The sequence below is a fragment of the Micropterus salmoides genome, unplaced genomic scaffold (genome assembly GCF_014851395.1).
Source record: "Micropterus salmoides isolate LMB-PRFRI ecotype aquatic unplaced genomic scaffold, ASM1485139v1 Ms_hic_scaffold_13, whole genome shotgun sequence".
In the NCBI taxonomy this organism is placed as follows: domain Eukaryota; kingdom Metazoa; phylum Chordata; class Actinopteri; order Centrarchiformes; family Centrarchidae; genus Micropterus; species Micropterus salmoides.
This window is the reverse complement of record NW_024040374.1, coordinates 34,986,220-35,013,555: the sequence shown is the minus strand read 5'-3', so window position 1 is coordinate 35,013,555 and position 27,336 is coordinate 34,986,220. Positions and strand designations below refer to the sequence as shown.

Sequence of the window (27,336 nt, the reverse complement as noted above, 5' to 3'; positions counted from 1 at the left end):
AGGAAAAAGTATTTGAAAACAAGCTACTGAATGGAATTAATTCTTTTCACACAACCAATGTCATTTAGGGTTTTAAAAAATGTTAGATTTTCTCTTATGTATGATCATAGATGTTTTAAAATCAAATTATGAATACTGGCCCTCTTTATACAATACAAGGCATTAGTAACCTGACAAACTACTGCAATTCAACTTTCAACTATCATGTGAAATGTGTCATAAGTACAAGAAAAAAAACGTCAGTTTTTCTGAATATGGCAATGAAGTGTTTATTTTGTCTTCTGTTGACAAAGAAAAAATCTTTACAAAGTAACAGTTCAACACCAGACTCATACCGTTTTAATACTGTCTGTTACCAAATACTGCAGAAGTCTGGCAATGGAGCTAAGAACTGAAGAAACTGAGCATGTCAAGAGTGGGTGCTACATCAGCATATTCACAGGGTTGGCTGAGGGAGAACGCCGCTTTATTCTTCGACATGAACTCATGTGGAAATGAAAAACTTGGTGATCATACAATGATGACATACAGAGGATCAAAGAGCTACAAAGAAAATATGTTACAGGTCCCACATCAAGCTGTGATGGAAGTAATGTGGTCAATCACCCAAACTGAGCTGAGCTGGAACTGAGCAAATGATTCCTTTTCTTATTTTAGTATTTTTTTTTTATAAAGCTCTAAGTGCATTACTTAGCAAATGTCTCCGCTTACATCCAGCCACCAACAAATACCTACCAGTGTTGCCATAAACAATGTTTACAAAATCATTGCAACATTTTAATTAGTAACAGTGGAGCTAGACAGATGCTGGATTTTAGAGGCCGATACTGGTATGCATAAAAACTCTGATAATATATGAGCTGATTTTCTTCAAACATATATTGAGGGTTCAATATTGACCTTGGAAAAAGCAGTTTGATAGAAACAAAATTCTTAGCATGTCAGTTTATTGGGCTTTCAGTTACATGTCATGGTCTTCACCAGCCAATGGTGTAAGTTTTAATGAAGGTGGTTCGGTACTTCAAGCCGGACTGATACTGGAATTTGAGGCTGATATCGAATGGTTACAAAACTTGATAACATAGACCAATACTAATTTTACATAAACACAAATATTTGGAATGAGGTTAAATCTGTCTTTTTTGTTATTAAATATGTAGCGAGTGGGAAATTTTACAGTTAAATGCAACTTATTAGCGCTCTCTGGAGGACCATGTAAAAGGCAACACTAACGAAATTCAAACAATTCAATTCAAAGATTGACAATGCATTCTTGTCACCAAAAGTTCAATTAGTCGCTGTTAGGGAGCTTCTGTATTGTATCACATTATGTTTGGATGGGGTTTACCCTGTTGTCATGAATTCTACATGTTCAGAATATTAAAAAGACTTAAACGTTATAAGTGGGGCTATGGAAGACAATGATGAAGAAAATGGAAAGCTCCAGAATGCCTACTAGTGAACCATGTGGGGCAACATATCTTTGTCATTTCTCTAAGACAAGTTCTAGTTACTTGTTGGCTGCCATAATACACTGATACCAATAGATCTGCAATATACTACCATCGGCCGATATATCGGCCTTTATTCTTTATCATTATTATGAGCACTCTCCATCTGCAGGTGAATGCCAGAAGATGTGGCTGAAAGCTCTTTCCAGTGTGTACCGTGTGGTATGAATTGGTTCATAAAGACTTGTGACCCAGACTGGAGTCAAGAAAAATAACTTGTCAGCAGTCTCTGGTGGACAAATTATGTAACAGCAACACTGTTTCTAAATGTCATCCAACACATCTGAATATTTGTAGATGCTTGTACTCTATTTACCAGCATATGCATTGAGATATCTGTGACAAGATATATACTGGCCAATTATCATAGATATATCAGTGTCAGCCAATAAGGTTCTAATTATGAACTTTTTTTCAGAGTCAACAAATGAAATAAATGTTCATACAATGACAGAAGTGCATGCTGAACATGGAAAAATAAAGACCACAGTGTTGCCAAAAACAATCACATAACCAGTCTGAAGCGGAGTCATGTTGCACCAGGTGCACAGGTATGACTATCAACATAATGCTGTTCAATAACTGCTCGTCAGTGGGAAGCTGCCTGCAGCGCTGTTCACAAAAGCAAAGCTTCCGTCTACCAGCTCTGGTCATCATGCACATGGAAACTGGATGGAAATTATCTTTTTTTTTTTTAAAACCACCTATGTAATGCTAGGCTAGGCCATGCAAATTATAGGCTACAAAAAAAGGTTTTAGGATGCAGTTCTCGGTGATTAGCATCACAGCTTAAGCAATTTTGTGCTTAAAATTGTCGATATGATAGGATATGTGCTTGTGTTCATTCTTTTGGTGGGCAGTGAAGTTTGGTTGGCAAATAAGATGAACCCTCAACTGCAAGTAACACATTAAATGTGCAGACTGCACTCATAGCTCAGTCTTTGCATTGAACATGACTCGCATCCAGTGAGATACAGTGGGTTAATACACATGATGTCAAGGCAGCCACACACTGGAGCAGACAGACTGATCTTTTGGAGTCTCATCATTTACGTATGTCACACTTTTCAAGTCTGGCTTGATATAATTAAAGAAGGTGACAAATCATCGACAATTCAGGAAAAACAAAACCAATTTTAATCTCTTCAGTTAGAATGTAAAGTGAAAAAGAAAGAAAAAGAACTCAAGGCACAAATAAAAAAACAGTAGAATGGAATAGAGTTGCCTAATGGTGAACACATCATCTGAACGGTATTAGATACTTTTGGATTTCAGACAGTCATGTGATAAAAGGTGAAGTCAACCACAGCTACTGGGACCCACTGGCCTGACACCCAACGCTTATCAGAGCCAGGGACGAATATGAAAAATTTTGATATTTATACAAAGATATTTTCCCTTTTAGCATTCTGCAAACTAGATCCATTAGAATAATGGAACACAGCCTGAGCTACATACTGAGTGCCCTGTCAGCCATCTCCTAACAGAGTCATGCTTGGAAACACTCCGTGACCGTGACATATCACTGCTTCAGTTGTTGAAGGAGAAGTCCACCTGTTTTATCATCGGTGTACTAGTCAAGTACTTCTCTACCGAGGGAAGCAGTTGTATGCCGGCTTCTGTGGCTCATTCTAGTTGCTCCTCCCTAGTCTCAACTGTCTATGGAGACACCCAAATCGGAAGTATACTGAAGAGAATTATTGAGGTTTGTTTTGCTTGAAACTACAGACGTGGGGGAAATACAGACAGACCGAGGCAGAGACGTGTAGAGGCCAAGGTACCCATATACTGAGACTCAAACTGTGTGGGGGGGTGGGGGGGTTGTAGATTGTAGAAACAACTACTTCAATCAATACTGAAGTCAAGAAAATATGATGAAGCCTGTCTTTTTGTAGCCGTTTGGACAAAGTTGATGTTTGTAACATTCTTCATTTGCTGGATAGTTACACATGTAAAAGGGAACGCTAACATGCAGTTCATGTTCTTCGTAGTGTCATGTTCAAACTGACTCCTTTTGTTAATTGTACCAGACCATTCAGAAGAAGTGGGTTCATCTTTTTGAAATTTTACAAAATCTGAATACTGCTTCTGAAGATATTTTAGATTACTCCAAACAGTAGTTAATAATTAAGGCATTACTGCTGTACTGAATACCGTAGCAACAGAACAGGAGGTGCAGATCAACAGAAAGTGTATGTGCAGTGTGTGTGTGTGTGTGTGTGTGTGTGTGTGTGGGGGGGGGGGTCACGTAATTAATGGCATGATGGTTTTGTATACACCCTAACCAGCTGATCACCAGGAGTTATGACTACTACGTTCTTCTCAACAACACTCAGTCAGATCACAGCCAGTAACCTAAGAACAGGGCTGCTCTCTTATCTTATGCAAAATTGTGGTACTAAGCTAAGGAAGGCATTGCACAAGAGAAGCATCTGCTAAATGAACACTGCTCGGTGTCCACTTCCCCAGACAGGAAAGACCACGGCTAGAAGGGGTGAACTTAAGCATCAGAGGTACTCTGCACTTCTCTCTGATCAGATCAACATGCTATTAAGTGTTAAAGCTTTGTGGCTGAACTGAACACAAGCCACATTGTACTGCAGTGTGATGTTCAGACACTCTGCTTTTCAGAGAAGAAAACAACAACGTACAGGCTGCTGGGAACCCTGGTGTGCTAACCAACCCTTATTTAAAACAAGAAAAAATCTGTAGAAATAACTCTAGCCATTTCATACCTGAAACCTATTCACCTTCATCTTACCTATCTATCTACTGTCAACAAAACCTCATCAACTGCTTCACTAAACATGTATTTGTGTAAGGCTTTCAAGTGTGTGCTACTCCAAATATTAACAGCACACACAGAACATCATTTCAACATGTGTAACGTTTAAGCCTAAAACCAAAATCACCATTGGTGCAAACACTTTGGTTACAAGGCCATGGACCAAGTGGAACACTTGGTCATGTCATGAGTATCACCACTTCAAAAGAAGACATGCTTTTATTTGCCGGCTAGTACAGACAGGAGGGCATGACTGCACACGCTGTGTGCCAGCGGCCATCGCACAGGTTCATTTTGAGATGAGATGATAATGTCTATTCATCATTACATCACCGTTGAGGCACGTTAGAATGCTTGGTCAATTACAGTGCTACAATGGGAATAGAAAACAAAATCTGCAACCAACTAATCTGCTGATTTTCTCACTGAATCCCTTCATTGGTCTGCCTATAAAATTACAATTTCCCAGACTTCAACGTGATGTCTTCAAAATGCTTGCTTTGTCTACCCAATAGACCAAAAATCTAAAGATATTTGCTTTATTATCCTAAACATATATTCACATTTGGTTAAATGGACTGAATAATTTGGCATTTCTGTTTTCGACTTCCATCTGTAATCTAAATAGTTGCAGATTAACTCTGTCAATCAGCTAACCAACTGTTCGTATATAGAAGAAAACAGGAAATATGCAAGCAGACACAACTTCAATGGCCAACATCCTTCTGACCCAACTCCAGTTCATTCCCTACCTAAACCACATGACGCAAGTACGTAAGCTGATGTGGTGAGAGATCTGTTGGGTTGGACAGTGTGTTTCATGTCTTATTCTGATTGGTTTGTAGCCGTGGGTCTTAGCAGCAGTCACAGAGAGACCCTTTGGTTCGAAGTTCTTACATGTCTTTGGTCACCAGAGACCTAAATGGGCTGTCGTTGGACCGGTCTCACAGAGAAGTGAGAATCTTGCTCATGAATGAAATAGTCTGATAAGACGGTAAATAATGGCCAGGTCAAAATGGTTTGAGTTCTGACTTATCATTGCAGGACATACAATAAAAAAATTGTCCCAAAACACAATTCACGGTCCAATTTAAAAGAGATATGGTGATATAGACGAGAATCCTAACAGTGAACATCTGTTCAGATATCGTCTGCCTACACGTTTCACTCCATCTTTATAGTGCTCAAAGCTTTAAGAAATGAAACTTTTCACAGCATGTGCCATTCAAGAACAGCAGTAGCTTCAGCTGTGAGGAGCTGACACTAAGGTTCTCTCATTCTGGCCCTTCAAGCAAGAAAATAATTACACCACAGTCCAGACACACACAGCATCCAGCTTAAATGCCCATGCTTCATAGCATGGTACAGTACAATGAAGAGCTTTATCACATGTCCAGAACTCACTAGAATAAAAATCATAAAAAAATGAAAATAAACTAAAAACACATCTGAGACAAAAAAATGTACACTCACATGAGACCATGAACCTGCACTAAAGTGTGCTTTGTGGACAAACTCCTGCTGTGGACTATGGACTCCCTCTTTCTGAGCAGCAGCTCTACTCTTTTCACACAATGCACCTCAAAGAAAAAAGGCAAAATGAAAAAATATACACTCTCCAACTGGTGAAATAATTTATGCTTAAGAAGAACAAAAACAGGTAAACAAAATAAATTAAGGCATGCAAAAGATAATGTCAAATCTTTAGATTTGGATACTTCTGTTTTGTTCTGTTTTAAGCCAAACATCCTATATAGAAGACACCACTCACTCTTATTAAATCCTCAGAACAAAGGTAGCTGCCAAAATAAAATTCAAACCCACTGGAGTATCGCTGGAATATGCCTGAGCGCATAAAGGCCCATATTTACATTTCTGTGTTGTGTTCGAGCTTTAAGAGGCCGATATTTACATACGAGTTCATGCGGATTCAGCAGCAGTGCAGCAAAACTAACAGCAAACACAGATGAGTGTTTCTTCAAACACCCTGAACCAGAGAAAATAAATACCACGTATCAAAATAAAAAAACATCAATGCTGACCTTGCTCAGTTCCCTCCGTTAAAGGAAAACTGTGGCCTAATATATGATATGTTTAAAACAAATGGTAGTAGAACGATGGCTTGTAAGGTGACGGTGATACATGAGAAGTGAAGCAGCGCAGAGCCGAGCAGAGGGAGCTGTGGTTCTGCCACAGTAAGGCTTTGCAGTAAACATCAGAGCTGAGATGCTGCTGCTCCCTCCAACCTAAACGAAGACTCATGTCAACTTGCAGTAGTTAAGCCGGCACGGACAAAAAGACATGCAGCTTCTCACCCATCTCTCTCTCTCTCTCTCTCACACACACACACACACACACACAGTTAACTCTGACAGACTTGCCACTGCCACCTCATTTTTTCAGTTTGGATTTTCTTTTTTTCCCCTCACTAAGATTTCTTGGCAGCTAACATGGTGCGCCTCTTCACCCCCCTGTCCTGTGCCCCCCTCCTCTCCTCCATCCTCTGCATGGCTGAACGGGGCACTGGGAGGCCAGGCTGGAGGGGAGCTGGGTGAGCTGGGGAGGAGAGGTTGGGTTGGGGTTGGTGGGGGCAGTTCAGTAGTCCGTTATAGGAGCGAGCTCGGGGTATAGGTCCACCGTGATGTTCTTGTAGAGACTGCTGAGGGAGATGTGGGGGCTGTAACGGAGGTTGTTGAGGCCATCCAGGTGTTGTCGCTCTTTGGAATACCTCAGCAGCTTATACCTACAAACACAAAGTCACACAGTTCTAACATCAATATTTATCCACGCCATCTGCAAATTCTGCTAAAGGACAGACACGGCTGCTTTCATGAGTATCTAGCTCTATAACTGATAACTGCACAGATGCAGAGGTTTCAGCATGTTCCATTGGTCTCTTAGTTGCCGATGACAGAAATCGTTAAAAACACCTCACAAATATACCACAAGCAGTGGTGGAAGAAGTACTCAATTTTGATACTTAAGTAAAAAGTATCGATACAACATGAAAAATGTTACTCACGTAAAAGTAAAAGTCATCTAGTATAAACCTGCTCAAGTAAAAGTAAAAAAAAAAAAAGGTACCTGGTTTTACAAATACTTAAGTAATCAAAAGTAAAAAGTACTACACATTCAAATCTAATGATCTTACAAAACACAATGTATCTCTTTAAATTCACTCGAGACAGGTTTGAATACAGCACTAGAAGTTAAAGTAAATACCAATAAGGAAAATTGAGTCGCAAGAGGACAAGTGTGTATTTCCTATACTGTGTGGAGGATTAGTCTGCGTTATTGTTCTGCTGACACAGAACCCCGTTTGGGACTTTAGGTATGTGAAAATGAGACATGGAGGTGGACACCAAAACTAACTGAAACACTTCTGATCAGGCAGAAATCTCACCACAATCCCACACGTTAACTTCTGCACCTCTGATAAAATGCAGCTCACAGTCCCAAACAGAGCAAAGTTGGCTTCAGTTTTCAGATGTTTATATTGTAAAACTCTACGGCTGCGTTACCACTCTTTCACAAACTGGCTGCGACTCCAGAGCTGCTGCACAGTCACACCTGACACCACAAAGCTCCCACTACAATCCTGCCCCTTTAATAAGCCTGAACAGAAACCTCTTCTAGAAAAATTCAGTGCTGGTTTGAGTGGACCTCTGCGCACTAACACAGTCCTAACAGACTTAATGAAGTCTGTTAGGACTGGGGGCCAATCTCAGGGCCGACCCGTGGTACAAAATGTCAGGGGGCACTGCAAGAGTTTTAGCGCAAAGTTTTTCCTTGCCACTGTCGCCTAGTGCTGTTCTTGGTGGGAATTGTTGGGCTTCTGTAAATAACATCACAGAGTACGGTCTAGACCTGCTGTTTTATGAAAAGCGCTGTGAGAACTGTTGTGATTTGGCGCTATATAAATAAAATTGAATCAGGCCCATTCAAACGGGCTCCTCCAGGTTTCCTTCAAAACATTTTCAAATATAAAATACTATTTATAAAATTAAAGCTGCAAGCAGCGTTGGGCGGGCCTTCGCACTTGTAGCGGGTCCGGGTGTGAGCCGGCCGAGTTGCACATTCTGGAGCTCTGCCGGTGCGGCTGTGAATTTGCTACGCGGTTCTGACGCCGCATGAAGCTGTTATATGTCACTTCCTGTGTCCCCTATGTGGAGCTATGGGTTCTTGAGGCTTTTTTGTGCGTCTTGATATGATACATGTCCCCAGCAAATTTCGTGCATGTAGGTTGAACGTGAACGAGGGGCTAATTTTTTCCAATTTTCTAGGTGGCGCTAGCGAGTCATTTTGCCACGCCCATGTGCAAAACCCATAAAATACGAAATTTTTCACCAGTTCTGACATGTGTGCAAAGTTTTGTGAGTTTTCGAGTATGTTTAGGTCCACAAAATGGAGCTTACTTTGCAGAAGAATATATATATATATATATCTTTACAAATTCAATAGGGACCTCGCACGGTCGTGCTCGGGCCCTAAAAATTACATAATCTTTACAAATTCAATAGGGACCTCTCACAGTTCGTGCTCGAGCCCTAATTACCCATCCCCATCCCTACTCATAGGTAAATTGTTTCTTACCTCCCGAGGAACTGCACTTCTCCTCTGTGGTGGTGAGGAATTGACTTGTACTTGCCGATCTCTCCTTCTGGTCTTGTGACATTCAGACCAGCATAGTGAACCCTGAGGAAAAACCAGGCTGTATTACTATTGAGCTTCAGCTGAACTGAATCTATGAGGAATATTTACGGTTTCATAAACATTTGTTTAGTTGAAAATACAAAAGTACAAACAGTCAGTTGAGACTGCCATTCTTAAATATTATATCAGTACATAAACTCTATACATGTTACTGACACAATGGTATAATTTCATACATTACACTAATCTGAACCCCCATCTCACAAACTGAATCTAAATCACTGCACTGATATTGAATCTGTGCTGAGATATTTATTAGGGCTGCAGACAAGTCCTGACCTGGTAGCTGCAGGTCTGACACAGATTCTGAGAGGGGACAGATGTTTTGGTAACATCAAGCTCGACAGGTCACATTGACATGAAAATAATGATTTTTAAGACTGACTGTGTTGAGTATCGTCTTGTCTTTTTGTGGCTGGTAGTAAGGCGTCACTATCAGACGTCAATAACACCTGTGTGTAGCACATTCACTCAATAGTATTGAGGTTGTGTATTGTGTTTGCTGCTGCAGAGGAAATGAAGTTTCCATTTACAGTATGAACGCCACCACAAAATCTCGCTACCATCCCTCACCAGCAGAGCTGTCCGGGCTGCTAGTTACCAGCTATGTACTTTAGTTGGAAAAAGTAGTTGCAATATGATGTGCTACCTGACAGGTAGCTGAGAATGTCAATGCAGGATGTGATCAGACATTCAGCAACAGGCCATATTATTGTAGGGTAGCAGCGCATAAATCCGTTATTACAATATCGGGGCTCAACAATAACGGTGGCCTGAGGCCAGTAAAAAGTAACGTCAGAACTGTTGAACTAGCAACTCACTGGCCCAATCAGGCCAGTGCAGAAATATTAGTATTGAAAAACCATATCCAAAAAAATTGCATTAGAAACTCAGCATCCTGCAGTTGTTTTGCAGCACTTGACACACCGCTGGCCAATCTAGAGTTGCAGTAATGTGATGAGTGGTTGTCAAATGTTATTTCTCTAATTTCAATCAAGCGGCAACCTCTGAGTCTGAAAGTGAAACCATGCCAACGTAACTTAAACCTGCCAGCAGGGGGCGAGTCCACTGTTTTTGCAAAAAGAACTCTGGTTCTATTAGAAATGATGGTAAAATGTTGCTACTTCTTAGCTGATTTATTCCCTCAGTAAACACTTTCCTGATGAGTTTATGGTCTCAGTAGCTAGTTTCAAGTCTTCTTCAACACAGCGTGATGTTCATTTAGTGAATTAATAATAATATTCAGAGGGAAATAGATGATAAAGCAGTCCATACTACCTTGTGATTGAGAAGTCGCTACCATGGAAACCTGATTACATTTTAGTTTAGTTTTTTTATATCCAGGATGTATTTAATAAACGATTAAACATGTTAACAGAATAACATAACTTATAAACCTTTTGTTTTGTTGCGACACTGATAAATAACTTTTAGAGGGAGGGACAGTAAAAATGGTCTTGGGGCCAGTAAGTTTCAAACCTGGTGGGGCCAGTTGAAAAAAAATTAACGTTGAGCCTTGAATATTTACTCCTGTGCAGAGATCTTTGGTTCAGTGATTGCTTGCCCAGAAACACCTCATGAAGACACAATCAGAGGGTTACTATAGACACCACAGGCAGCCTGTGTAGAGGTCCGCAGTTGTACCACATTCAGAAAAAATTAATGGTTATGTGTCTTGACACTGGTTAAAAACTGGACTCACAACTACATCATGATATTAACCTTCATAAAGCAAGGTGGCCCATGTCACCTCCCACACTCAACTGACCGGGGAACTGGGGAAAAATGTATGTACGTAGATGTAACACTGTATTCTCTGTGTGCAAGGCATACAGCCTTCCTGGGTATCACTGGTGCACATAAAAGAAAAGCCATTGGCAGAGAAAGCTTCAAGATGGCCATCAATCAGGAGGGACAAGACGTGGGCTGATGCCTCTTGGACGCAGGCCAGGAACTGATCACTCCACGTCGGGTCACCCAGTGACCCTAGGTACTATCACTGATGATGTGTCCAAGTTCATCATTAGATGTAGGCCTATGCAACTATCATGTATAATGCATCATATTTGAAGTAATGCAATTTATGTTTCTACATGGTCACTGTAAAATTTGTAACAATAACAATTATAAATTAAAGCTGCAAGCAGCGTTGGGTGGGCCCTCGCACTTGTAGCGCGTCCGGGTGTGAGCCGGCCGAGTTGCACATTCTGGAGCTCTGCCGGTGCGGCTGTGAATTTGCTACGCGGTTCCGACGCCACATGAAGGTGCTATATGTCACTTCCTATGTCCCCTATGTGGAGCTACATAGCACTTGCCGCTATGAATATAAATCGGTATTGGTGTGTAGATGTCTGCGGGGTGGGAGAGTTATCAAGCACATAAAGTTTGGTTCAGATGTGAGCATGTACACTGAAGTTACAACAACTTCCTGTGTCATGGGGAAGAGTTAATCTTTGACGCCACGCCGGACACACCCATTGACGAAAACTCGCAAATAGCACAACTTTTCATCTTCAATGCCTTTAGAAGGCACAGCACAAATTTGAAGTCGGTTGGACTAAATCCCTAGGAGGAGTTTGTTAAAGTACGAAGTGTGTAAATCATCCAAAATTTGACATAAAATTCAAAATGGCCGACTTCCTGTTGGTTTTAGGGCATCGCTCCAAGAGACTTTTTTGTGCGTCTGGACAAGATACACGTACCACAGAAAATTTGTGCACGTAGGTGAAACGTGCGGCGGGGGCTGCTTCGTTAAAAGTCACTTCCTGTTGCCAGCAGGTGGCGCTATGACTGTGGGTGAATGTCGGCATGTACATGTGTTCAGGGCGGGACTCTCATCCTACATGTACAGTTTGGTCCAGATGTGAGCATATACACTGAAGTTACAACAACTTCCTGTTTCATAGCGAATCATCGACGCCACGGACACGCCCATTGACGAAAACTCGCAAATAGCACAACTTTTCATCGTCAATGCCTTTAGAAGGCACAGCAGAAATTTGACGTCGATCCGACTAAATCCCTAGGAGGAGTTTGTTAAAGTACGAAGTGTGTAAATCATCCAAAAATGGCCGTAAAATTCAAAATGGCCGACTTCCTGTTGACTTTAGGGTATGCATCTTGATATGATACATGGTACATGTAGGTTGAACGTGAACGAGGGGCTAATTTTTTCCAATTTTCTAGGTGGCGCTAGCGAGTCATTTTGCCACGCCCATGCGCGAAACCCATAAAATACAAAATTTTTCACCAGTCCTGACGTGTGCAAAGTTTGGTGAGTTTTCGAGTATGTTTAGGCCCCGTCAATGGAGCCTACTTTGCAGAAAAAAGAAAATATAATCTTAGCAAATTCAATAGGGACCTCACACAGTCGTGCTCGGGCCCTAAATATAATCTTAGCAAATTCAATAGGGACCTCACACGGTCGTGCTCAGGCCCTAATAATCTTAGCAAATTCAATAGGGACCTCACACGGTCATGCTCGGGCCCTAAAAATCAAGGCCTGCCTCACACAAACAGTGTAGCAAACATTTTGTTGAGTGCAGCTCCTTTAATTATTAAAAGTACTCCACAGATTTAACATTGCATTCCTACAACATTGTCAGACTTATGACGGACCAATATAGTCTTTTTAATTCCACACATTTTTCTTCCTTGTCAAAACATGGTGACTCCGCTTTAATCTTGAGAAGCTGCAGTCTCTATTCATTCAACTTACACTGTAAATTTCCGGCTAAACTGAGGCTTTTTGAAGACCCTTTTCTCTCTCTCCCTCTCTCGCCTGCCATTCACCGGTCTTGTGCAGAGTTTTGCGTGCATGCCATGCTGCAGACAACTGCACGCATGTCGCGGTTCCTCATGGGTCCATTTCAAGTAGCCGGCTGTCTAAAAACAATAATATATTATTTGTGTGGTTCATCAACGGTGATAAAATATCCGAAAGTCCCACGAGGTGCGGACAACACCAGTGAAGCCGGGGGTCAGTCTCTTCAGCAAGCGTTCCTCTTCTGCCACCACACACACGCTACGCCTTCACTTGCGCACTGACGACCCAGGGTTAGGGTTACAATTTTGGATTTATTCACGCACTTTAAAAACATTTACAAAATTACATTTGAAAGTTTTATTCTTTTTACATGTTTATTTACAGCATTAAACGTTGAAATGTATATTGTAATAGGCTGTATATTAACTTATCGGGAGATGTAGTTAATGTAAAATCAGACGTTGAGCACCCCCATATCGCCAAAATAGCATGATCCTCGTTTCACTGCGAAGCTTCCACTGTGAGATTGACAGTCGAATTAGGCTCCGCCCATCAAAGCATCAAATCTTCGACTATTCGGGTCAGCCTTATTGAGGACATTTATCAGACTTCCCTCACCTCCCTCTGAGACACTACTACACACTAAATGGTCTGTACAGCGCCTTTCTGTCACCCCATTCACACACTGACGGCAGAGGCTAAGGTACCAACTGCACATCAGAACCGAAATAACATTCATACACATTCACACACCAAAGGCAGGGTTCAGTGTCTTGCTCAAGGACAGTTCCGACATACAGACTGGAGGAGCCGGGGATCGAACCACGCATATTCTTGTTAGTGGACAACCACTCTATCCCCTGAGCCACAGTTGCCCACTACTTGTTTCACATATGCAATAGAACTCCCTAACACCTGGAAACACACAAGGATGTAGAAAATCACATTTCACATTTAACCTTTGAGACTGACAGTCATAATCAAGCTTGTGATCTTTGTTAGGGAGTCTGTTAGAGCATACTTCAAGCTCTGTTTGCGGAAACAAAGCTGCCGATTCCTGCACCAGTGTGCGTGGAGAAATCCCTTCCCAAAAAAAGAACAAAACCAATTGAGTTACTACATGAAGGGGTCTGAATACTCTCTGAATCCACTGTCCACCCCCCTTAAGTAGACCAACCTGTTCCACAAGTCATCATCCTCTCCTCCCCAGCCCCAGAATGCATTGGGAAAGCCATTAATCTTGTGGAACTGCTCTACGGTGAGTCCACTCACACCACCAAAGAACTCACAGTATGGAAGACTGCAAACCACAAAACACATGAGTTAAACACAGATCTACAAGCATTTGTATTTTATATTTTCTCAACAAAGATCTACATGTTAATGGCACACTCACATGTACATGTATTTGTCCAGCTTGGCAGCAAAGTGGCGTGGCATCTGGCCACAGCCGTAGTAGTTTCGGTCATTCTCTGGGATGTGGTCAACATCATGGAAGATCAAGCAGTCCCAGTCCAAGTCCTTGATAGCCTCCAGGAATCCCACATTAAACAGCATGGCTCTGTTGAAGGGCTGGCTCCCACTCTAAACACACATACACACTCTCTGAGTCAATGAGCCTGGTGCCACTATCAAAGAAATAAAGAAGTCATAGGAAGCCTTGTTTAACTGTCTTCACTACCCAAAAAGCTTCTCAAACATGAGCTCAGAACAGTTTAATTCAGCTGAATGACTTGTAGATGGACAACAATACCTCCCCAAACACTGCAGGATACACACACACACACACACACACACACACACCAACAGAATATACCTGTTCGATGACGTAGAAGGCAAACTGCAGTCGCTGTCTCTGTAGCATGGGGATGAGGTGTTGGAAGAGGATGGGGAGATGTTCATGGCGGTTTCTAAATGGAATCAGGATGGCCACCTACAGCACAAATAGTAGCATCAACCCATACCTACTAAATGCATCTGGTTTCCATGTTTGTTTTCTCTGAAGAATTTACATTACAGTGTTTCCCCTGCCATTGTTTTAGAGTGGCCTTCTATTGTGGCCAGCCTAAGGCACACCTGTGCAATCCCCATGCCGTCTGATGAGCATCTTGATATGCCACACCTGTGAGGTGGATGGATTATCTCAGCAAAGTGCTCAATGACACAGATTTTGACAGATTTGTGAACAGTATTTGAGAGAAATAGGCCTTTTGTGTACATAGAGAAAGTCTTAGATCTTTGAGTTCAGCTCAGGATGAATGGGGGCAAAAACAAAAGGGTTGCATTTAGAATTTTGTTCAGTGTTGCATTATAGTATTTTTTTGAACTGTTGCAATACATTTATTGTGAATTGTCCCCATAAATAATTGCACATACATTTGAACATTTCTATTCTGCATGATACATCAAATTAATTGATATTTATTCAATATGTAATATTATTGTTGAATATGAAATGTTATTATACCACATGATTACACACTCTTTATGATGACCAAATGTGCTTAAATTGTAAAACACAGAAACAGAAAACAGAATCTGGCAACAATTGTAAACAGACTTCATAGGGCTCTATCCATGGTCTTGTCGCCCAATACGTGAATGTAGCATAACTGTAACAAGCTCCATGATGAGCTTTTTGTCTATGATCAGGAGGTAGTAACTTGAGCAGCAAAGATGTCGCAGAGGAACGGAGAAAGTGATGAGTCTAACAGGCAAAAATTAGTGCACCGCGTCTACAACACCACCTAGGGCTGGGCAATACAGACCAAAAGTTATATCCCGGTACCTTTTAGGCAGAATACCAATACAAAATATATATCTGTATATCACGCTTCTTGCCATCACTCTCTCCCTGTGTGTCTGCTGCAGTGACTTTCTCCATCAGTAGTAGGCTATGCTATAAAAACAAAAACTTGTCTTCTGGACTTTTCAACCCGCAATTCCATTCACAGCAGCTGCTGCGCCACATGTACCAACATGGTAGCTAACGAATGACATCTGCACTGGTGTGTTCATTGCCGCTTTACCTGGTCTGTGCTTGTAAGATATCCACTGTGTCGCGACTTGTAACCAAGTCCATTGGCAATAGAGAGTCATATTTTACAAACCAGGAGCTAACTGTAGCCTAATATTAGACAAATAGACATAGTCTAAATAGCACAGCTGCAGCTGACACATGCAGGAAGACAGAAAATTGCAGACAGTGTGAATGCCTAAATGAACCGCATAGTCTATAATAATGCGTTGATTTGATGTGTTCTTATGGCATCTATGAAAATCTTAGCCTTGTTCTTTCAGCTCGGCTGTGTCTTAGCGTTTCCACATTAAAAGACTCGGACACTGAATAAGTGGTCAATCCAACTCACTTTTAAGAACTTCTTGTCACTTCAAAAAATGAGATTCATTTATTTAACACACTCAAAAGTGTTCCAAACATTGTTCTAAATTAACTTCATACAGCAACAAAATGAAAAATCTATTCAGGCCATAAAATGTGCTCAAATAGGTGGTCGAAAGACTGAATCTCGATATTTAGGCTACTGAAAACCCCGCACATAACCTGCGCCCACATAGCAAAAGATGGGCCAGTACATGACCAATTGCTCTAATACAAGATAGCTACCAACCTAAAATAAATAGCCTACATTCATATTAAAATTAATTTCAATCCATATCAAACTATATGCTGATAGTATTCAGCCTCACAAAGACAAATGAAACCCATATATTTAAATGTCTGCAACAAGCTGTGTGAAACAGACTTGGAGCAAATAAAAATATAAAACACATTTCAAAGCAGTAAGTGGGCTAACTAAAAACCTACAATAGTAGTTTACAAGGCTTTTCAATCAGTCTCTGTAGGATGATATTGCTGTACAAAAGTTTCTCCATATCACTGCAGCAAACAAAAAGCAGCCTATAAAACAGTCTGTGGGATCTCCTACAGATGATGATGTCATTTCCCAAGACAGCCGATTGGTCAGTAGGCAGCGTTTTTATAGAGTTGATCTCTTATCTGGAACATAACCTGCTCTGGAGCAGGTTAGCCGTTCAGCATAAGTTACCATGGCGATCTACCCCAGTAAGAAGTGAACCACCGTTATGGTACTGAAAACCAAGGGTTAACCCCGAAGTTATCTGGATAAGCTCAGATCCTGCTTCGTGGTACAGGCCCAAAGTCTTCAGCAGTGTCGACCAGCATCCCTCCATGTTGTGAGCTAAAGGGGGGCAGACGCAGAGGGAGGGGCGGGGCTGCGTGGTGAGGGAGAGAGGGGAGCAAATGCAGGCAGGACTTTACGGAAACAAATTAATTAACTCAACATCAAACTATATCGTTATAAACGATATTGTCAATTTTACATCTCTTTTGAAATTCATTCAAATCATTATACCGATATACCGCCTAGCCCTAACAACACCACATATCCGTAACACGCCCGCTCCACGACACTAACAGTTTTTCCGGAAAAAAAAAAAAAAAAGAGGGGAAACACTGCATTCTATTTTATATTATATTATATATACATATTTTTATATTGTTAACTAAGTGTACATTACATGTTTATACAATTACTAGACTTTTAAAATGCATAAACCTACCTTCCAGCGAGGTCTGCAGTCCTTTGGTTTCCAATGGCCTCCAAATTCAATGCCATAAAACTTGGAGAACTTCAGCTCTATCGTCTCCATAGGGATCTCTGTCATGTTCACTTCCATAAGGCCCTCTGGGGGGGTGGGGGGGGGGGGGGGGGGGGGTAGGAGGAGACAGCACTAAGCACTAGTGAAAATTACAAATGATCTTCTAATTGCATCAGACAAAGGACTTGTCTCTGTAGATCCTATCACAGAGACTGGAACATTTAACTGGCATTAAAGGAACCGCTCTAAGCTGGTTTAAGTCCTATTTATTGTGGCCAGCCTAAGACACACTTGTGCAACCCTGTGCTGTCTTAACAGTATCTTGATATGCCACACCTGTGAGGTGGATGGATTATCTCGGCAAAGGAGAAGTGCTCACTAACACAGATTTTGACAGATTTGTGAACAATATTTGAGAGAAATAGGGCTTTTGTGTACATAGAGAAAGTCTTAGATCTTGGGAGTTCAGTTCAGGATGAATGGGGGCAAAAACAAAAGTGTTTTATTTTTGTTCAGTGTAGTTACTCTAGTTGGCATCATCCTGCCCTCCACCTGGGCTTTGGGTGTGGAGGGGCTGTCTTGGATGACACGTCTCTTTAACATTGCGTGGAAGTCGGGTACAGTGCCCAAGGAGTGGCAGACTGGGGCGGTGGTTCCCCTGTTCAAAAAGGGGGACCAGAGAGTGTGTGCCAACTACAGGGGTATCACACTTCTCAGCCTCCCCGGTAAAGTCTATTCCAGGGTGCTGGAACGGAGGGTTCGGACGTGATATTCATGGACAGGATATCAAGGCATAGTCATGGCGAGGAGGGGCTGCGGTTCGGGGTGCTTGGGATCTCGTCACTGCTTTTTGCGGATAATGTGGTCCTGATGGCATCATCGGTCCATGACCTGCAGCTCTCACTGGATCGGTTCGCAGCCGAGTGCGAAGTGGTTGGGATGAGGATTAGCACCTCTAAATCTGTGACCATGGTTCTCAGCAGGAAACCGGTGGAGTGCCAACTCCAGGTAGGGAATGAGTCCTTACCCCAAGTGAAGGAGTTCAAGTACCTCGGGGTCTTGTTCACGAGTGAGGGGAGACTGGAGCAGGAGATTGGCCGGAGAATCGGAGCAGCGGGGGCGGTAATGCACTCACTTTGCCGCACCGTTGTGGCGAAAAGAGATCTACCGGTCGATTTTCGCTCCTACCCTCACCTATGGTCATGAAGGCTGGGTCGTGACCGAAAGAACGAGATTGCGGGTACAAGCGGCCGAAATGGGTTTCCTCAGGCGGGTGGCTGGTGTCTCCCTTAGAGATAGGGTGAGAAGCCTGGCCATCCGCGAGGAGCTCAGAGTAGAGCCGCTGCTCCTTTGCGTTGAAAGGAGCCAGTTGAGGTGGTTTGGGCATCTGGTAAGGATGCTTCCTGGAAGCCTCCCTAGGGAGGTGTTCCAGGCACGTCCAGCTGGGAGGAGGCCTCGGGGAAGACCCAGGACTAGGTGGAGAGATTATATCTCCACACTGGCCTGGGAACGCCTCGGGATCCCCCAGTCAGAGCTGGTTAATGTGGCTCGGGAAAGAGAAGTTTGGGGTTCCCTGCTGGAGCTGCTCCCCCCGCGACCCGATCCCAGATAAGCGGATGAAGATGGATGGATGGATGGAACCATATTGCGAAATATGTAAATCCAATACATGATTTTGCAGGAATTAAAAAAAGTAGTGATGTGTCCGTCCGTATCGAGGCTTCGAAGCGTGTGTCAAGTAATGCAGGATGATTTTTGTGAAGCGCGTATCAAGGCTTGTGTTGATGACGTATGTAGTGATGTTCGAAGCCTCGCAAGCCGGCCGTACTGACAGATTCAGGAGATGCTTTGCGGGTTTGGCGTGCGATTCGAAAGGAGGAACAAAATGCAATGGACCGTCCTCAACATTTTGTGGACTTGAAATTGAACACAATTAGATTTTATCAACAGCTCATTTTAAATGACTAAAAAAAAGTGTTGACTTTTTTTTTTTTTTTTTTTACATTTTGTGGCTTTGGTAAGAATTAAACTCTTACCCCATATTACAGTAATAATAATTTTCTAAAGCAGGTAAAATCATCTCCAAAAAAGAAAGGGCCTGAAGCTCAGCACTGTGGAAGTGTTATTTTTAAATAAAGATGATAAAATGTTGTCTCTATCATCTAAAGTCACAAACCAAGTTATCATAACCCTCTCCCTTGTTTCCACTTTCCTTTTGACACCGTCATCGTATCATAAAGACACACCTTATTAAAAAGCTAATCAGTCATATATTGGCATCACAAACATGGCATTCAATTCAATCAATTTTATATTAATTTTTCATGCTCTTATCTTTTTTTTTGTATTATTCTTTACACTTGTTAAAGCACTTTGTAACTTGTTTTTGAAAAATGCTCTACAAATAAGGGTTATTATTATATTATATTCATTAATTTATTCAATTCAAAGCTTCAAACACCAAAGCTGTGTTGCCTTATAATCACTCTGCCTGTTTTACATTTATTGTCCACTGGATGGCACAGTAGAGCAAATCAAGCACCGTGAAGCTTCGGCCCATGAGTGAACCAACTGGATGGAAAGCTTCAATGCTTCATGAAGCTCCATCTCGCCATCACTAAAAAAAAAAAGTACTGTATATTTCTTTATGTCCCATGTCCCTCCCTTTCCAAGTGACCAGGAGAAGCTACGGTGACCAACACACTCTGTCTCTTGTGCTAAATAATACATGTGGGCCCTCCATGTGTCCAAATTTCTCTTCTTTTCTTACTTCGAATAAACCAATGGACAACTAATACTAACGTTACTTATTCCTTTTTCTTCGGATGTATTCAACTTAGTGACCTGCTGTAAAGCTGTTTGTCCGTTACTCAGAAAATTTACTCCTTAAAAAAGTAAAAATATTACTTTACTTACTACAGGGTGATAAAAGTAACTAGTTACGTTACTATATTACTTTCACTGAACCATCCCTTAGTTATGCTGCTATAGGCCTACGCTTCCCATGATGCACTGAGCTCCACTCTCTCCATCTCCATGCATTATCACATTAATGCATGTTACTAACTCGCCTTCTACCTTCTCCCATAGTCTTGTGCTTTCTTGTCCCTGCCCTCTCTCTTTCTGTTGCTTTCTGCAGGTGTTTCTGGCTCTGAAGTTGTAGAGTCCTATTATTGTTATCATTAATATTACTATCATTATAAGTTCAATTTTTTTTATTTGATTTACTAGACAGTAAAAAAAATGCATAACAAGATGCCATCACAGTGACATTATATATTACTGTCGAGGATAACACAAGAAAGTTACAAACTTATTTCCATTGTGGCCCTCGTTGTCTTTCACTTTCAGTCTGTACCACTACCATTTTTACTGTTTTTGTATTTCTGAGGGGATATTGTGTTGGCAGCAGTTTTTCATCAAGTATGTCGCCAAGCGCTGGCTCATGATAAGAACTGTTGGGTCTCTGTTAATAATATCACATAGAGTACAGTCAAGACCTGCTCTATTTGAAAAGTACAATGAGATAGCTTTTGTTAGGAATTGGAGTTATATAAAAAAAAATTATTGAGGTACCAGTCTACTCACTCATAGAAGGTAATCGCTCTGGGCAGGGGAGGTTCTGGACGTAGGTGAAGTTCTCAGGGAGGTACGTGGTTGGTTGGACCAGGTATTCACTGGAGTTACTACCGTCAGGATAGTCTGCAGCATTAACAACAAACATCAGACAGATCACCAAAGTGGGTGAAGAGCAAGTAACTAACTTCACTTTCAAAATCCCTCTATGTAGATTGATGCATAATACAGTGGTGGAAAGTACATTTACTCAACATCTGTACTAACAAATTTGAGGTACTTATACTTGATCATTGTTCCACTGTACTTCACTACACTTTGATAATAAACTTGTACTTTAAGTTATAGTTTAGTTACAGGATATTGTGCAGGATTAGAGCACCTCAACGCCAAGGTGGTCAAATTAAAGCAACAACTTTCCCAATTCCTCTCCTCCTCTGCTGCTGAAACTCACATCCAGAAATGCACTTGGAGTTTGAGCAGGCCTTTTTTCCACTGACAATGTGGAGCATGAAGGATGAGCATATAACTGATGCATGCAGCAGTAGTAGAAATACTAGTAGTTTACAGTGTTGACCAGTGATTTCCATCTCCCATTCATCCACATCCCCTGTTCTGCCTGTCTAAGGTTCAAGGTTGAATACATTTTTTTATAGCTGAAGGGGGCATGGGCTTTTAAGTTGCTTTTTAATAAACTTTATTGGCTTTACTTTCTTAACTAAACTTGAGTATCTAGAAAAGCACTATAGCAAACTGTAAATGTGGCTGGCATTGCTGCTAACTTTTAAAGAGGTGGAATTATGCTTTTTGCCCCCCCCCCCCCCCCTCTCCTTTATTGAGTTATATATCTTTTTTGTGCATGTAACAGGTTTGCAAAGTGAAAAAGCCCAAAGTCCAGCCCAAAGGGAGTTCCCATCTCCCACAGAAAGCACTGCTCTGAACCGCTTGAAAACAGCTCATTTGTAGTCCAGCCCTTCACTTCCTTTACTGTGACGTCACGATGAAAATGCATTATAAAGATTGCCAAGCAGCTAGCGGGGTCAGGCACGCCCTCAAACCAAGCTAGTCTGAGCGGAGGCCCTTTGGCTCGACTTCCAGGTACTTTTTTTCGACTCACCTCACCTCCATCGAGGTTCCAAGCGAGCTGAGGGATACTAAAATGTAATGTGAAAACACGACAGACTGCTGATTGGTCAGAGAGAATATTCACTATTCACTGCATCATCATCGCGTGCACCAGACAGAGGCCAGCAACAGAAAGGTTTATATTTTACAGTTTCCATATGGAATTTCATCACTAGCAATGGCCTTTTGAACCTGAAAATGAGCATAACTTACCATGTACACACATGCTGGTCAGTCTGGTCGCATCTTTGGAAGGAAAGTAGAAACAGCAGCTTTTCTCAAGTCAATGTGGTAAGTGCGTGTGTGTGTGTGTCACTTACCCGTCCCGTTGAGTGTACTGTTCTTGTTGGTGTACAATCGGATCATCTGGCCAATGGTCCTCACGTTGTCCCTCAACATGATGCCCTGAGCCTGCACCATGAAGAAGTATGTGTTGGCTGACAGAAAGACATAAAAGAGATTTTAATTCACTTGACCAATTGCATTCCATATGCTCAATTATATCTGCTTCATGCCATTACATCCCCTCACTTATTGTCATAAACACAAATATGATTCTCAAGCTGAAGACAGAAACACTGGAAACATTTATCACAACTACAACAACACAGAAGTGGATACTGGGACCAGCTGGAACGCACCATGAATCAACAATAAAAGAAATATTTAATATTTGGCTTAAATTAAAGTTGAAAATTTAAGGTGAGTGACACCTCTTTTGACCCAAGCTGTGTGGAGAAAAAGAAAATCACTTTTATTATATGCTGATCTCATATGAAAATAATCTCAAGTGTGTCACGTGTCGCATGTGGTCTGCCAGTGTGAGGATGAGCAGCTGTCCTCCCTGTCTCCCTGTAGTCCCAGCGTAATGTGAGCTTTAGATGAATGCTCTGGTGTTGGACGGTGGGGTTTACGTTTTCCAATAAAAAATATGTAATTTCACATCATATTGGGCCATTATTTTCACCATATCTCTGAACAAATAGTTGGTTATTTATTATCTGCTCTAGCTTTTCCAACAGCCAAAGATCAGTCTACTGGAGGAACTACAACCTTTAGATCTGGGTAAAGTAATTTGATTGGTTCTGTTGCTCCACAGTGATGGCACAGCATGTTTTGGGCGTCACCCCTAAGCCTTAACAGCAGGAAAACCCTGTTAATGTGACCTCAGAATCATTATAGATACAACTGTTCATGTTTGCTTTGTGTCTTCATTTTACAGCTTCTGACATTTATCTGTAGACATTAATATAAAAAATAGGCAACATGAGAAACCTCCTCCCTTCTGAGGTGCATTTTATTTGCACATTCAAATCCAAAAATAAATGGCTCCTCAATGGCTTAAAAGGACTGGTTTGCATCACTAATTAGCTAATGAGTAAGTAATTATTATGAGTGTTCCAAGTCAGGTTCACCAAACTCTCGTTTAACTAAGAGTAAATAAAATGAGAAATCAGCAGACAGAATTATAGTAAATACTTCAGTGTCAGCAGTCATGTTAGAAAACCCAAAATAATTAGAAAGTATCAGCAAAGCTGTCTATGCCATATCTTCAGAGAGAAGTACTGTGGCAGAAATAAAGAAGGAATGGTTTGACTTCAAGTTAGAGCCTAAAAAAAAAAAGAGAGAAGCGGCCAACTCCATGTGACATTCAAAGGAAAACATCACTCCATTACAGATGATGTTCCCTGTCAGGTGTTATAACAGATGAAAACAGTGTTTCCCACACATAGACATTACTTGGGCAGGCAGCCCAGGTATATTTGGCGAACCACTGTAGCATTTTACAGACAGAGATGTTATCTATTGCATTGCAAGATGCAGACACAGTGGATATATTTTACAAGAACGAAACAGGTAAAGCGACAGTTACACCAGTGCAGATGTCTTTTAGTACCATGGTTTCGTTGGGAGTCAGCTTGTCCATGACAGACCTGAACCAGCCAAGGTAGTAGCACAGAAACTGCAGTTACGTATTGTAACTCCGGATTCTATGAGTATAGGTGCAGCCTTCTAAGGCTATTGCTATTGGGTTAGAGGCGAGGGAGGTTGAGTCAACGCCGCACTGGGTCCATACGGTACCACCAAGCTCAGACCCACCTGCCAGAGCGCACGCATGGTTTTATAAGTCTGAATATTTTTTGGCGTACGCCATTTTTGGCTTTTGGGAGTATGTACACTGTTAGTGAGGTTTCTACGCACAGTTTTATAAATAAGACCCCTGGTGTGGGAACACATTGACGAATAAACGCAGGTCTCCATTAGACGCACGGTCTGGTTTTCGTGATCATATGGACGCCAGTCCCAAATATAGGCATTTGAAGTGCTAGAACCCAAAAATAAGACAACGTGAGTTTTCAAGATGAATTTCCAGGAAGAAAAATCCCATCTTATATTCGGACCAATATGGTAATCATACATTAATCGTATGGTCCATCCCTAGACATACATTATTAGATTTTTTTTTACAATATTAATGACTATTCGAAAGTCATGACCCATCCCTTGTGCACCATAGATATGGTAATGTAATTTTCACCATATTAACTGAAAGACAAGCGTGCGTGCTTTGGCTATTAGATCAAACTAAATGTGTGACAACAGTAAAGCCAAATCTTTGAAGGCTAACAAATTTAGACTGTTTCACAATATTAAGGCCTACCATCGTATTATACAGCCCTATTGTAACTTCTCCTATTGGCCAGTACACCAGTTTCAGTGTGTTTCAGAGTGTGTGTGTCAGGGGCGGAAATGAACTTTTAGGCTGACCTGCCTGTGGGACTGGTAGATGAAAAAAAACAAAAAAATCCACCAGCCAAAATAATAAATTGCCGTATACATTTGTTTCTGTCCTTTTATTTGAGGGAGTAAGATATTCTGTCAAATCCAAACTTAAAGAAGGCACCAGATTGAAATTTATATAAGTATTAGTATAAGTATTAGATAAATAAATTTTAAGCAAAATGCTAAAAAAAATTATAGCTATTAAATGTACTTAAGACATCACATTAAATATGTTTTATAAACTTCAACCTCAATTTTTTTTGTTCTGCCTCAGCCTCTTTTTTGTCTGCAGTGTAGCCTATGTGTTGTTGGTTTGGTATTAGTATTACATGTTAACAACCCCACCTACTATATTCATTAAACTTTCATATAAAGTCCACTCACTGCTAGGCCTAATATTAATTGTGGGTTATTTTCATTTATTAAATTCTTGCACATGAAAAACAGTCTATATTGGTTACACAAGTTGACCATAACTACGCTCGTTACTGTAAGTGTAGCATAACCTGCAGTACTAGTAAAAGGCTGCTACTGCATCAGTTCGACCAAGCAGGAACGTGTACAGAGCGATATTCTAATCTGCTGTCTCATCCACCGCAGCTGTGTTTTGGTTTTACCCAAGCACATGTGATAGCTCTGCTAATAGCTAGTTATAAATAAGCGAAAATGAAACCTGTGTCTGTATAGCCTGTTTAACTGAGATGCTATGTACCATACAATTTGGCAAATCCTTGTAAACTCAGATGCTTGTTGAGAGAAACCAGCTCCTCTCTACAGCAGCAGCAGAGGAATGTCTTCTTTCTAAACTTAGTGATTTTATATAGTGACTTTGCTGCTGTAAACTTTACTTTTGTTGCTGCTCTGAAAACATTTAGTTATAATAAAATATTAAATTTGATTCCTGTTCTGAAATTCGTTTTTAAAATCAGATATTTTTGAAAAGGCAATTTAGTAATGCAAATCCATATAGATAAAGAACAGAACCAATAAATAGCTTCAATAAAATCCTAACAATATAAAATAAATACAATATAAACGGCAGCAGATAAAGACAAAGTTTATGGGATGGATCTCTAATTCATTTAAATTTACTATTTACAAAGATTAAACATAATAGACGTTACACACTTTAGACAGCTAAAGTATATTGTAAAAATCACAAGAGTTGTGTCCTAAATGTCACAAACAAGACAAAACTCTGGGGTACTCGTTAAGTAATATTAACCAGAAATTCAAAGAAACTGGACACATTTGGGCCCACTCATGGACTGGCTCAACCTGCCCATGTCGCTGTGTGGACCGTGGTTGCCTGAGTATGACCCCTGAAATTAAAAGTAGCAGTGATGCCCACAGTTCATTCATTTACAGTTTAGCTGTGCACTGGCACTTACAGCGCATAGCATCCATGTATCCAACACAAGAGGACAATATTTAGGCAATGTTTCAATCCAAGTGCCAATAGGAGTAGCAGTTTCCTCTTTAACTTAGTAAAACAGGGCTAGGTTAGCTGGACATCATGCCTCGGCTGGACCTTTTAGCTAGTTAGCCTGTTAGCTCACTGATTGTGACAGCAGGTGGAGCGTGTTGGGCTGCAGAAGATAATCCACACATAATCACATTAAATGTTACCTTGTAAAGCGTTTAGTGTAAACATCGGTTAACTAACCTATTCCAGGAGCCACATAAATGAAGTAGAGACAAGTGGTGGACATGGAAAAGAAGAATATGAAGGCCAGAAATGATCGGTTGGACATTCGCAGCAGCCGCCTCCAGTTCACCATTTTGGCTTAGGCCCGCTTCTCTTTCGCCGATATGAATCCCATACAATACGTTGAGTTAAACAGTCATTGAATTACACACCAAAGTCGATGGCGTAGTCATGGAAAAACCTGCACCGCCAAAGCCCAGAAATGCAGCGCGGAAAGGCTAACGCTAGCAGTGCTAGCTGGCCTGCTTCCCCTGCAAAGAAATTTCCAGATGGAAAAAGCAGGCCTTTAACGTTATTATCAGGCAACTGATAGCCTCGTGTAGCACCGCCGGTCGGGCATGTTGAAACCGTTTTACTGCGGACCAAGAGCTCTGCAGCAATACTGCTTACGAATACCCGTGGTAGCCTTCCATGGTTGCGGTGTCGCCAGCGAAGTTTTATCGCTAGCGCTGTAGGTTGGTCATTGAAGGGGGCAGGACCGCTCTTACTATCCCACACAATCTACTCGCGGCCGGTGCGATGTTTCCAAAACAGTCGGCGCACTACTTCATCAAACCGCGCACACAGGAGTCCAGTCATGCCACCGGGTGTCTCCACACTGTTTCCACGTAACAGTCGCATTCAACACACATTTGTCCAGGATGATACATGAAAATAAATCTCAGCTTTGCCTCCTTTTCATTTTCTGCTGCCACTGCAGAGACCGTTTCCGGTGGCTGGAAAACCA

General features: G+C 41.4%; 1 protein-coding gene across 2 annotated transcripts; it reads right to left on the bottom strand.

The window, feature by feature from the left end:
- Positions 1 to 243: 243 nt before the first annotated feature.
- LOC119901318 (beta-1,4-galactosyltransferase 6-like) lies at positions 244 to 27,336 on the bottom strand. Of its 2 annotated transcripts, XM_038716944.1 has the most exons (10): positions 26,568 to 27,336; positions 22,438 to 22,554; positions 22,331 to 22,363; positions 21,005 to 21,118; positions 17,378 to 17,502; positions 14,592 to 14,708; positions 14,172 to 14,359; positions 13,953 to 14,075; positions 8,890 to 8,991; positions 244 to 7,039 (listed from the first exon to the last, which is right to left on the bottom strand). In XM_038716944.1, exons 1-10 carry the CDS (start codon positions 26,680 to 26,682, stop codon positions 6,892 to 6,894), a joined length of 1,182 nt encoding a protein of 393 aa, XP_038572872.1. In that variant the 5' UTR covers positions 26,683 to 27,336; the 3' UTR covers positions 244 to 6,891. The 2 variants fall into 2 exon arrangements, with proteins under 2 accessions (XP_038572872.1, XP_038572873.1); XM_038716945.1 differs by lacking the exon at positions 22,331 to 22,363 and having other exon boundaries at positions 26,568 to 27,335.

Excerpts from the sequence above, each read along its gene's own strand:
- LOC119901318 (XM_038716944.1), bottom strand. The coding sequence starts at position 26,682 with ATGGTGAACTGGAGGCGGCTGCTGCGAATGTCCAACCGATCATTTCTG. Across the intron at positions 22,364-22,437 it reads CAGTACACTCAACGGGACGG|ATGCGACCAGACTGACCAGC; the intron begins GTAAGTGACACA and ends TTCCTTCCAAAG. Across the intron at positions 14,360-14,591 it reads CCTTCTACGTCATCGAACAG|AGTGGGAGCCAGCCCTTCAA; the intron begins GTATATTCTGTT and ends ATGTGTGTTTAG.